Genomic DNA, 13,109 nt, shown 5'->3' on the forward strand with positions numbered 1-13,109 from the left:
ACAGTGATATCGGCAAAAATTACCCAACAGGTCATATGTATGAGGTGACACAATAATTATCTGGACCACTCTGGTGGCCTAGTGGTTAGAGCATCCACCTGCGATGCAAGAGGTTGGGGGTTCGATCACCGGCAGAGTCATACCAAAGATTTACAAAAATGGTACTAACAGCTGCCTCGTTTGGTGCTCAGCATTAAGAGGTTAGTGTTAGGACTGGCTGGCCTGGTGTCAGGATAATGTGACTGGGTGGGACATGATGCTACATGTCTGCAGCATGTGCCCAATGCTAAACATCACTATAAACTGTCACACTGCAGACATCATAGTGATATGACTGAAAAATTGTTAAAGCTACATAAAAATCCAAATCACACAACACACACACATAATTATCAGGCATAAAAATAAATACTTAAGTCAACAAATGCTACAATTTACATGCTTCCACAGACAAAGAGTTATGAAATATACGTAAGAAAGTACCACCCATGAATGGGATGACAAAATTTACAGTTTCAAAATGCCTATGTCATCCATAATCAGAGTGACATCAGTCATTTCAAATGAGGCTGGGTGGTCAATTACTTTCTGAGCTTCCAAACGTTTACAAGTAGGAATGTGATTTTCATTCTTGTGACTAAACTGGGTATATTTGCTGCCGACTACTAACCTGTTGCTGACACTTGGTGATTGCACATCTAGAGCTGATGCTGTTATGGCTACATTTCGACCCTGATTTGTGGCAACTGAGGAACTTCTAGTTAGGTCCAAGCTACCATCAACTGTAACAATCGGTGGCTGGAGTAATCCCCCTTGACTTGGCCCTGGCAATGATGATATGGATAAATTGCTCCTTGATGATGTCTCAGATGAAAGACGGGATGGAATCGAGAAATGAGGCAAATCTGATGAGGAATGGTGAGCGTCTCCTGATATCTGGCTAAAGTTTGACATAGCGAGATCAAGTGTTCCTTGACTACTGACATTTTGTGATGGACTTTCTGAAAATGGTCTCGACATCAGAGGTCTAAGGTCAGGTTCTGCAGCAAGGCTATATTCAGGCAACCTACTGCTCCCTAAAGAAGGCTGACTCTGACTTTGACTGGAAGATGAGTCCTGACTTGAAATGGCACCGAAAGTTACATTTGGGCCCAGTGATGACCTCTGACCTAATGATGGGGTGAACTTAGTAGACAGGTTTGAAGCTGCTGACAGATCCAAGCTATCACCAGTTGCCGACAATGAAGCATTCCCTTTACTCCCTGCAGTTGAGGATATCCCAAAATTGGCCTCACTTCCCCGAGGCAGTCTGAGGTCATGAACTTGACCTTGCTCATTTATCCTTTGGACTGATGAACTCTGCATTGTAAGGTCAAGGTTATCTGAGGAACTTGTGCTAAAACTTGCTTGTTGGCTATATCCTGAAACATGTGCAGTCATAACATTTTGTCGACTTCCATCTATAATCCCAGCTGACACTGGTAAATGAATCGAGTTTGAGACAGGGACATGTATTGCAGCAAAATTTATTCCACTTATTTGATCTCTCAGGCAAGCATTGTGCCACGAGCTTGAAGTCAATGAAGGGCTTGTGTCCATAGCAGATTCTGCAGTGTGATCCTGTGACAAGTTTGAAGGTCCAGCCATTGATGCTGGTAACTGATTCATGCGAACACCTCTTGATGTGGAGAATGGGCTAGAAAGATTTGTTGCAGTGGAGAGAGCCTGGCCTGAGGTTGAGGTTTCTGGGTTGCTGGGTGTTGCAACTGAACGTATGATGATGGGCACAAATGGAGAGACACTCTGTGTGGAGAAATTAATTACAGATCCAGATGCTGAGGATATTGTTATTGTCTGGGGAAGAGATGTTGCACCACGAGAATTAGTGAGAATGGGGGTGGTAGTGGATGATGATACTGCCATGGCTGAGCTGGCATGAACAATTACACTAGGCTGATTTGGTTCCAACCGTTCCAAATTAGTTGATGAAGCAGACGACATGTTAATTGGAACTGAAGACTGGTCCCGTGAATACATGGAAAAATGATTGTCTGAGGGTCCTAAAATGGTCCCTGAGCCAGTATGACTCCCACTCAGATCTGGAGACACTGTTGATGGATGATGAGGATTTGGACGGACAATTACACTTGCTGCTGTTGTTTGCGTCTCTGAAGCTGAGACTGACATACTTGGCCCAGGGGTGCTCTCAAAAAGTCCAGAATGAGGCTGCATTATGGATGACATGGCTGACTCTGGCAGGCGGCAAGACAAGGCTAGATGAATCGGAAGCCTGTCAAATACATTGTCTTGATTGGCATTCTTATCTACACTGGGGGGTACAACAGTCTGTTTTGTCATTCCAAATAAATCTTCCCTCCGTGCATTTGGTTGTAACAAGTGAGGTTGATCTGCCAATGGCAAAGCTTCAACCAAAGGAGTCTGGAATGGGTCTGGTGGAGGACACCCAAGAAATATGGTGGAGTCAGATCGCTGGAAGAATGGATGTTTCCGACCCATTTTACTGATGCTCTCCGATTCTCCCTCAACACTTTCCGTTTCCATGGATAGTCCTGTGTTAATGGGATCCTCATCCTGGTCTTCATTTTCATTCTCGTCATGATCTTGCCAGGAAACAACTGAAATACCATCTCGTAAAACATCAGTGTCTGTGTCTGTTCCACTTCGCATGTAGTAGATCAAGGCATCAAATACATACGCAACATGGCGAAGAGATGATATGTCCAGGATTGGAAGGGAGTCTGAATGTTCATCATTATGGGCCCTCATTAAGGACAAAGCATAGTTTAAGAAGTCTCGTCTTGCATTGCTTCCATCAGAACCTAAAAACAGAACAAATCTATTTTACTTCACTTGTTGAAAACTGTTATGTATGCATGCACATATTCAGTGTGTGTATGCATGTGTCTGTGCACTATTATTTAACTAAACTTTGAATAGTTTGCATTAGTCCAATTCTAAGCAATAAAAAAATGAACATTTACACCAGTTATGCAGTCAACTTTTGCCTATACCTGAGCTTGTGATGCTTTATACTGCAAAGAAATTTCTATATCTTGTACCATTCAGTAATATTGTTTCAAGTAATAACTGAATACTTCTGTACTAATACAATGACTGACTGGAAAAGATATTAATTATGCCTGGTATTTCTCTTGGTTACATTTTACTTGCCAGATCAAGACATATAACATGATTATCTGAATATTATTTATATCTATATCACACTGTATTCATAAGATACTTTGCCCAAAAGAAAGAAAAAAAACAAGTAGGCAAGCTTTATTATCTTAATTTCAATCTGAAAGGTGTAGAAATCACCAAATTTCTTTTCTATGCATTTTTAATATAACCAGCTAACACCAAATGCTGAAAAGATTCTTGTTCGAAAATGACTTACTAAGGGTACCAAATCTGGTCCGTCGGCGTGTGTCTACCACTTGCAGAATCCGCTGCTCTTCTCTGTTCACCACCCTGTCACGGTTAACTGTGCGGACATAGTTTGAATAAAGCGGATGACCAGGACTGGCAGGATCTGTCCGACTGCTGAGAGCTGAGCCAAATCGTAGCTGGGCTTCTGCAGAGTCCAGAATGGAAATAAGCCAGTCCCAAGTGGGCTTCAGGTTGTACTCCAGATACAACTGAAGAAAAAAAACAAGCATAAATGTTTTTAAAAATCATAACCCATGAAAATTCAAAGTAAAAATGTGTATTTAAGAAAATTAACAGGTTTGTTGCTTGTTTAAAAATGCACAAAAGTGCAAGCCTAATAGATGCTGATTTTATTTCTACTCTCTACATTTACAGCAGAAACCACTGGAACACATAACCCTTCTGAAATACAACTGCCACTGTCACCAGCCTTGTTTAATAAAGGCAGAAACCTTATGCCTTTTATCTCTGCACATTTCCAAACACTGGCAACACATTTTACTAAGCGGATGAAAAAGTTGTAATCTGTACTGCTTATCTTGTTTTGTGAGCCAACTAAAATGAAGCTTCTCATTGATCAAGATTGCTTCCTCCTTTTGTAGAGCTTTTAAGCATTTGAAACGTAAAAAATTCTCACATTTTCATGGTGAATACTAGAGTTACTAAAAGTCATAATGACCAATGGTTTGACCTCAATGTAGATACTGTGAATTCTAGAAATGACTGAATTAACATTAATGACAATTTCGCATGGGACTTTCCCTCAAGAAAGAACCAAATTGAAGTCAATGATAATCTGCATGGGATTTTCCCTCAGGAAATAAATGAATTATAATTGATGACAATTATCCTTGGGACTTTCCCATAGAAAATGGCTGAATTGTAAGTAATGGCAATTATTTTTGGGACTTTGCCTAAGGACATGACTAAACTGAAATTAATGACAATTACACTCAGGTACTTTATCTCCAACCATGATGGAGCTGTATACGCTGGACCATTATTCCAATTTTACTGCATCTGAACTGCAGATATTCCTATACTAAATGTAACACGTGAAAATAACAATTAGGTATACAGACATAATTTTGGTCTTCCATAAGAAAAGCTGAAAAATTTTTAAGGTGGGGTTTGGGATCCTGTTTCTTTCTTATTATCAATATCTTAAAAACTAATCCTGTTTCCAATTGTAAGTACGTGCATTGTACTACATATGATGGAGAAAATATTTAAGGTCTAGCTTAATTATTATACATATTGTCAAATGTGTTATAAAAAGAATCATAAGCAAATAATGCCAGCTGAAGAAAAAAAATCTTCATGAAAATAAAATACTACAAAGATTGATTAAATTAAAGATTTACTTCATGCAAATATCTTCCATTACTCCTCAGAGTTAATGAAATAAAATTATCTTTTAATAATTTTCAAATAAATCGTCAATTCATACCTGCAAGTCCATTGCTTCCTGATCAGCTATATCCAAGATCCGAGGCAAGTTGGGAGCCAAGGCATGATAGTCTTGCAACATTGTCAGCAAGTCAGCAATCTGCCTGACAACTATTCCAAAAGCTCTAGCAAGCTGGCTTGCCGTGGTTGCCATGGTAACTGGGCTCTCCTGGTTGACGACAGAGGTTGTGGTCACTGTTGTGGTGCGTCTCAGTGTTGAGGGGTCAATGTAGATAAGTCCACTTCCCCCGCCTGTGGTAACAAGAAGCTGGCCAAGGCCTGCATGTCGAGCTTGCCTTGGAGCTATATTCCAAATCCGAAGTAAAATCTAGGGTGAGGATGGACGGACGGACGGACGGACAGACAGGCACACAGAGATCAAAGTGATTACTATGTCCTGCAGGTTCAAAAATAGGTCAAAGTGACCTATGTTTGGCACAATGGTGTTCAACTCGCCTAGGTGCATTTTTCTTGCTCCAAGTTGCAAGACACTGGCCAATAATAAACTTGACTGATAGAAATCAAAGAAATGTTTGTCCAAGTGACCCAATTTTGGTGGCAAGGTGCTGTAAATACAAATACACATGAATATATCTTTCTGACTCTGTCACCAATAGGACCCCAAAAGTGACAAAAACAGAACAGACCATCCTTATGTACAAATCAGTATAAAACTGACCAACTTGTTTGGCAATTTGACATATCTCCAGATAAAGCTGCTTGACTCTCCAAACCCTAACCATCAATAACTAAAGCAAATACAAAATATAACCAAACACAGGATGAATCCACATTCCACAGAGCATAACTTTGCCACCAACTTCAGAAAATTACCACATTACTCAAATATACACAAAACGAAAAACTTAAACATCAAGGTTACTCTAAGCTTTATGCAACATCACTTTGAGACAAAGAGAAAAAAATCATGAGCTATTATTACACATGATACAGATAACACCACACTGAAGAGATTTTCCAAATCTGATGAGGGTGGGACAAAACGGTAATGAAATAAAATGAAAGCAAAAATATTTCACATTGAGGTCAATCTAGGGTGTGGCTGGACATACTGATGGATGCACGGACAGACGGATGGACACAAACATGGATGACAAAATGATCACTAGATCAAAGAGCTTAGTTTCCATTATCAATTTGTGTACATTAACAACTCTTTAAACCATGAGAATAGTCCGCAAAGAAATATTTCCTAGCTCATTTGCTGTTACTCTGAGATATGAATGGCTTTCAATTTTTACAAGCTGACCTGTCTGAGAATATTTTTTTATAACTAAATATTAAATATTGAGACAGATGAAAACTATCTAAAAAATTTCCTAATAGTCAAATGTTAATAGCAATGACACTGTTACATGATCACTAACAAATTCATCTGGCAACTATTGTCAAATACATACAATAAACACAAAATCTCTCTTCATTTAAGTTAATTTATTTATAAAGATGAATCAATATAAACACCCCTAAATCTTCGCTATTATTCATCAATATTCCACTTTTTATCAATTTTTTTCAAATCACATTTAATTTAATACATTTAAGCAATATCATACTTTAATGATAAAACCCTTGGATTATGAAAAAAATTATAAGCTTGGCTAACTAAGAGGAAAAATGATGGCATGAATAATTAATAATCGCCAATAGCAAAATTGGTTGTTACTATTAATAACTTTTAGTCCACTTTTGTGGAAAATAGAACTGAAATGATGTTAAATAACCATGCTTACCCGTGGCAGCTGTAGTAGCTGTGCTTGTAGTGGTAGGTGGGCGACTAATATTTGCAGGTTCTCTCTGACGAATTGCCCACTGCATGGTCTGAGGTGCCTGCAGTGTCCTCTGTCCATTGATGCCTAATTAAACATAACAAAGAAAATGATAATAATCATGATAATCTTTAGATTTGATTTATAACTGATTTTGATATTTAGAACAAGTAATATTGTTACCTGAGTGAATTAAACTAGAGCAATTAGCAATGTGTACATCACAAAATGGTCCTATTTCACAATCTTTGCTAAAGCAGGATACATGGAAGAAAAACTGTACCCTCTAATGTCCAAAATAAATTCTGGAGGCAAATGGTTACGGAAGCATTATGAATTCAAAATCCTAGTATGGAAGGCATGGTAAAGGAGGAAATAAATCCATGATGAAACCACCTGCTAATAATCAGAAGCTTTCATCATGACTTCAATTTTTGCAATAAATATTCACTTTTCCAGCATTATATACTTTTCATCAGTTACTACTGAGCACGCCTAAATCACTGCTTGCAAAACCTTCCTGTTTGACCTCGTTATTTTATTGGTCACTGAAATTATCGAAAAACATTCTGATGAATGATTAAAGAAATATAACCTTGGAAAAGTTAATATTTATTGCGGAAATTTGGAATTCCAAGGCACAAACACCTGTTTTAATCACTTGTGCTTGAATTTCTTAAATAAACAACATAGACATTTTTTACAGTAAGTTTGTTTCCCCATCAACTACCTGACAACACTACATTAGAACAATTTTACAGGGCATAATATAAAGGGAAGCAACTCGTACAAGTTAACTCCCCTGTCTAGACACTAGCTCCTGTGATAGCAAATAAATCCGGTTGTTTGGGCTTTTTTTATACGTCAGCATCACCTTAAAGGATGCATGCAATCTGTTGAAGGTTGTGAAGCAATATCTGTAATGTGATCAGGCATGTCTTATCAAAGTAAGATTATTTAATAATAAAATCTTGCTCTCTTAATCAAATTCTTTACCTGAACACTTACATTGGGAAAATTGGCAAGAGAAGGAGGAGCCTACCTCTACCTGTGTTACCCAGGAAGAGCACAATTGTTCAAATAAAATACTGACCTTCTCCTAGTGGTAGTTTATAACCACAAGAGGCGCTTTGTTTATACTTATACATTGGATATCCCTGTGAGATTCCATATTCAAATTATTGTCTCACCATCAAATGTTTCCCTGGTGAATCCTGTGAAAGTAGCATATTCACGTCCAAGTTGATCCGTTGTAAACTCAACTGTATGGTTAACATTCTGCTACGTTGGTTTCTTCCAAAAAATAATCTCAAATTCACTAAATAAAAGAAATAAATCTAAACACCCATTTTCAACTTCATTATTCTCAAAATGGGATTTTGTTTAGCAAGTTCATTTAATTGTTTCTGACCTAATTCCTAGCAACAACAATGATGCATACTAGCCACCGAAATGTTTTACCTGGATCTCAACCTGCAAAAGAAAATGCAACAAAAATGTCAATCAAGTGGTGGCCATTAATAATGGTTCCAACATGAAATCAACTGATTTACCCCCTGTGCTCCTCCGCTCCAGCTGTTCATCCAAATAATTCAGATCATCTGCCTCTTGATCATCACTGTCACCAGCCTCGCTCTCATAGTCATCCTGGTTAGAAGAGTCTCCAGAGTCGGAGAAGTGTGCCAAACTTCCCAATCCTGTAAAAATGATGTTTTAGTTACAGCTAGAAATGTTGTTGGAGAACACAAATAACCTACCAATCTTTCTCTGTAATACCCTGCTGCCAATAAAATATGTAAAACTGTCGTAAATGCAACATTTAAACAAGTGAAAAGACACAATGATGAACAAGATTGTGGGGGAGGGGTAGTTAGGCCTAACTAGTTCAAAATGCCCATACAAGCATAATGCTAAATGCCCCCTCTCACATTATGGGAAGGTGGGGAGCCTTGCCTAACAAGGTTTCAACTAGTTAATAAGACCTAAACAAGAGAAACATGCAATACCTTTCCTTACTTAAGACAGGTCATAACAAAAACACTTTTTAAGGCAAAAGCCCCAATGTAAAATGGAGTGGATGTCCCTCTCTACAGTCTGAATTACCTGCCATTATGAACAATTTCTTTTTAGTGAAATCTGATTGGCTGTTAGGCAATGAAAGCTGCCTAACACCATGACTGACAGGTGAATCTAAACATCTGATATATACCCTATTAATGTTAAATAGCACCATGGGTTTGCAATTAAGCTTACAGTCTGCTGCATTAGAAGATTTACCATCTCTATTCCCATCTTTCTGAAATGGTTAGATCACTCATTTATATTCAGAACTAGCTAATCTGATGCCATTATAATAGCAAATGTTGGATAACAACAAAAAATCCAGATTTATTTCAAACATGGCACTGACAAATAATCTGAACATACAATACAAATCTAATTTCTTTTTCATCTTGACAATTAAGAATACAAAGAAATGTTTAACTATACAGTGTGTAAGCAGGATAAATGAAGACTTACTAGACAGTGAGTACACAGGATCAATGAAGACCAAAGGTTCCTAGGACAATAATTACCATAAACATTTGCTTTCAAGTAGAGCCTGGCTTCAAACTGCACATACCTAGACCTGCTGTCATTGAAACTGAGACTGATATCTGGGAAAATAATTTAAGTTCCTTGATATGTATGTGTCTGTGTGTGTACACATGCCCTTGAGTGCATACATGCCATGTGTGCGTCCACTAACCTGCATCAGATCCTGCTGTTGCTGCAGTAACAGCACTCCTCTGGACACTCAGATTGTCAACATTACTGTGACTACTCTCACTGTCGCTCTCCGACTCTGCCAGCAAGTCAAGGTCCATGTCACTCTCAGCCCCAGCTGGAAAAAAATTATCAATTTCCCAATTCATTATTGTCTTCTCTTCCACAATGACCTCTCCTTCATTTAAAAAATAATTCATGTACTGGGAATACTGATGACTGTATTAAAGTAATAACAATTTACGCAAGATCAGATGGAAGAAAGTAACTCCACAAATACAATGCTCTAAATAACCTCATTTTTCCATTGTGCATCAAAAGAAAATGTATATTAACATACAAAATATTTTTGTGGCAATAATGAGGTAATTGCCTTCTGAAAAGCATTTGCTACTACTTCTTCAAGTTATTACCAGAAGTGGAATACCAAAAGGAAGACAACTACCACAATGACTAGAATGTCTAAATGATTGTTTTTAAAACTTAAAAATTATACTGTCAATAATTTTAGTAAGACAATAAAGTTTGTAACTATTATCAGCATTATTAATAATTCCAATTATATTTGGTACAAGACCATAAACATTATGCCATAAGTATGGAGGAAATAATCCCTCAATAAAGCTAAAATATTATAACCCATATTACAATGATGAATTTTTTTCATAACAATATACAATAACATAGTATGATATTACTTATTATGCAAGGACTGATTGCATATATGCTGCAAAGTTAATTGTTTTTTAAGTGTAAAGCCACAAAAAGCATTTTTACACTACCAAATGTTAAAACTTGCACATCAAATGTATTTAACATCGTAAATGTGATACAGTGAATTTCATATCGCCATCACATGTGCGAACCACCTGAACAATGTAAAAGAATAAAAACTGTTGCACAAGACTCATCTGCATCCATACAATGATATACAATAATATGAACTGCTCTTCAGTATATGACAAAAAGGAATTAAATACAAAACAAATATCAAGCATTCAAGCTGATGACATTGTCGGAAGTATAATTCCTGTATCTTATTTAGTTTATATAGGTGAGAGGAGAAAAATTATCATACCATCATCATGCTCTGGGTGAGGTTGATCTCTGTCCGAGTGTTCTGACCGATGATCTTCATTGTCAGACTGATGGTCAGAGTGGTCGTCTTCCACCATTCCTTCAACAACTTCAACCTGCAATGCCACAGATGGGTAAGGATTAAATTTCTTTCGTTTTAGCTACTTTTATTTTGCATCAATTAAGTGTCAAGTTCTTGAAAATTATCCAACATGTTCTTGATAGCTTAGAAGTTTTCATGAAATAAGTTTTCCAATGAAGAAAAGAAAACAACCTGGAATAAATAAACCACAAACACAATTATCTCTTACAAATGCTACAAGGTAGAAGAAAACTCCTAAATGTATACCCAGCTTATGGCAGGTTTTACATGAGAATAAAATGAAAAAGAAAAAAAATGTTTTATCTTCATGTTGATGACAGAAATTAACATCAAGCAACAAATTAATACCTTGAAAAGTTACATCTATTCAAGGCATCTTTCATTATTTACATCATTTTATGAAGTCCGGTAAAAATGGCGCAAGATTAGTTTGGCTTTAAGACTAGTATGTTATTAGGGCACAAGACATTTGTTATAATTCAAACAGACTGAAAAAAATCGGTAAACCTGTTATACTAAAACAACTCGTTGATTTTTATTTACCCTTTGAGATACATTTGCTTGTAAAATTGTTATGTATATCTCTATACTGTGTGTTTAATCTTTGTCCATTATTATAGATTGTAATGACCATTTTGTTGCCAAGATATAACGAAGCTAATTTTAACTTTTACAATTATTTTTGGCTAAATTCACAGTGCTTTAAGTTTCTCTTAAATTTTCATTATATAATTGACAGAAATAAATTATTTATTTTACAAAACTTCTTGTTTTTCCTCCTTTCTATTACTAAGTTTAAGACCACAGAGTCGTAATAAAATTTTTAAAAATAAGTCCAACAAGCACCTTTGTGCCAGTTAAATTCAACTTTCGATTTTCATGAAGTGACCATTATTTAAAATAATAGGAATTTTAAAAATCTGAACATAATAACAGATCAATTAATCAAGTTCTCATCTGAGCAAACTCCATACAGTCTAATTCAGAGTGTAATACTACTATGGTGCCAATAATGACAAAACTAATTTATGACACCCTGCATACACCAAATTCCAATCTATAACCTATACCAATATGAACTATTTCTGGTGGTCCAATAGTATGAGCAGTCCACAAAATAAACCTAGGATATAATCCCAAACAATTTCTTGATGTACAGTAGTTAGAGACGTCCATCAGTAGGACCACAAACAATTTCTAAATGCACAATACTTTTAGCAGTCCAAGAATAAAAATCACAACAATTTCTGGATGTGCCAATAGTTTTAGAGGTCCAGGTATAGAACCCCAAAGAATTTCTGGATGTATGATAGTTATAGCAATTCAGCTAAAGAAACCAAACTACAGAGAAGTAAAGCAAGAGAATGAAAATAATTTGTAAGCAACTGTGAACATTCTCAAGTTCTGTAGATACAAGATCTTTCCCTATAAATCATGTACATCTCCCACTTCAGTTTTATGTATCACATTCCAATTCATTCCAAGAAAGCTACAGGGAATCTGATGTTTCACCTATGTGCATGCACTAATGAATTCACGTCATATCTGACCTAGAGAGGCACAAAACTGTAACACTGATAACATCCATCGATGTGGCTGCCATCAACACCAGGAAAGTGACACTTGCTGATAAGACAAAAATGATGCCACCCTAAAAGGCTACTATTCTCTCCCTCTCACCTCTACATACACAGTTTAAAACCAAAAGATCTGCACAATTTCATCAAAACTATTATAAAAAACACATGCACACCTGTAATGACGGCCACACTTTAGTTGTAATGGGAAAAAAAGCATCCAACTAAAAGAGAATTTGTAAGCTTGAATTTTCCGCGAGAAATAATTTTGTTATTTCACTGGAGTTTTTTACAGGCCATCACTAGAGAGGGATAACATTATAACCGTGCTGTTATTGTTCTTGGGTTTAATGATTTTTCATCACACAAGATAGGCTATACATGGCAGCCAGTATAAATGGTGGAGGAAGAACATGGAAAAACCCTGAAAAGAACCAACCTATGAGAAGCTAATGGCGAGCGTTCTCACGTACCCACATTGGCCGAGCCCGAGACTCGAACCCACGCAGACGGAGATGAGCCAGTAGTGATCCATAACAGTGAGCACTTTAGACCATTCAGCCACTCAGGGCCCCCTTATAACCATGAAATTTGAAGTTAATCATTGAAGCTTACATGGTCGAGTGTTTAAAATGGCTGCCTACAGTAAAGGCGACTCAAGTTCAATTCCAGGAAGGAATTACTTAATTTACTGTGCTACATTACTTTGAACTTGGAAGGAGAACTGTGTTAACGTTTATATTTTCTGTAAATAACCATAGCAGAACATACATAGTAAACCACAGACATTATGCTGGATTCAATAAGAAATGTGCTACATCAACCGGCTGTACAGCCCAAGTTGCTAACCAGTAATTTTGAGCACAAAATAAAACGAAAATTTGCTTTCTACGAACA

General features: G+C 36.9%; 1 protein-coding gene across 5 annotated transcripts in view; it reads right to left on the bottom strand.

The window, feature by feature from the left end:
- LOC149784036 (E3 ubiquitin-protein ligase UBR5-like) overlaps positions 1-13,109 on the bottom strand; it is a 101,565-nt gene that overhangs the window by 27,650 nt on the left and 60,806 nt on the right. For 3 of the 5 annotated variants that reach the window (XM_089932130.1, XM_089932131.1, XM_089932128.1), the window contains 7 exons: positions 10,534-10,648; positions 9,439-9,573; positions 8,243-8,386; positions 6,654-6,776; positions 4,901-5,202; positions 3,419-3,659; positions 671-2,840 (listed from right to left, as the gene is read on the bottom strand). In XM_089932130.1, coding sequence (XP_089788256.1) covers positions 671-2,840; positions 3,419-3,659; positions 4,901-5,202; positions 6,654-6,776; positions 8,243-8,386; positions 9,439-9,573; positions 10,534-10,648 — 3,230 coding nt within the window. The remainder of the gene's footprint in view (positions 1-670; positions 2,841-3,418; positions 3,660-4,900; positions 5,203-6,653; positions 6,777-8,242; positions 8,387-9,438; positions 9,574-10,533; positions 10,649-13,109) is intronic. The other 2 variants (XM_089932132.1, XM_089932129.1) reach the window with 1 other exon arrangement.

The sequence above is a fragment of the Sinohyriopsis cumingii genome, chromosome 14, assembly GCF_028554795.1.
Source record: "Sinohyriopsis cumingii isolate HCF-2022 chromosome 14, ASM2855479v2, whole genome shotgun sequence".
Lineage (NCBI taxonomy): Eukaryota > Metazoa > Mollusca > Bivalvia > Unionida > Unionidae > Sinohyriopsis > Sinohyriopsis cumingii.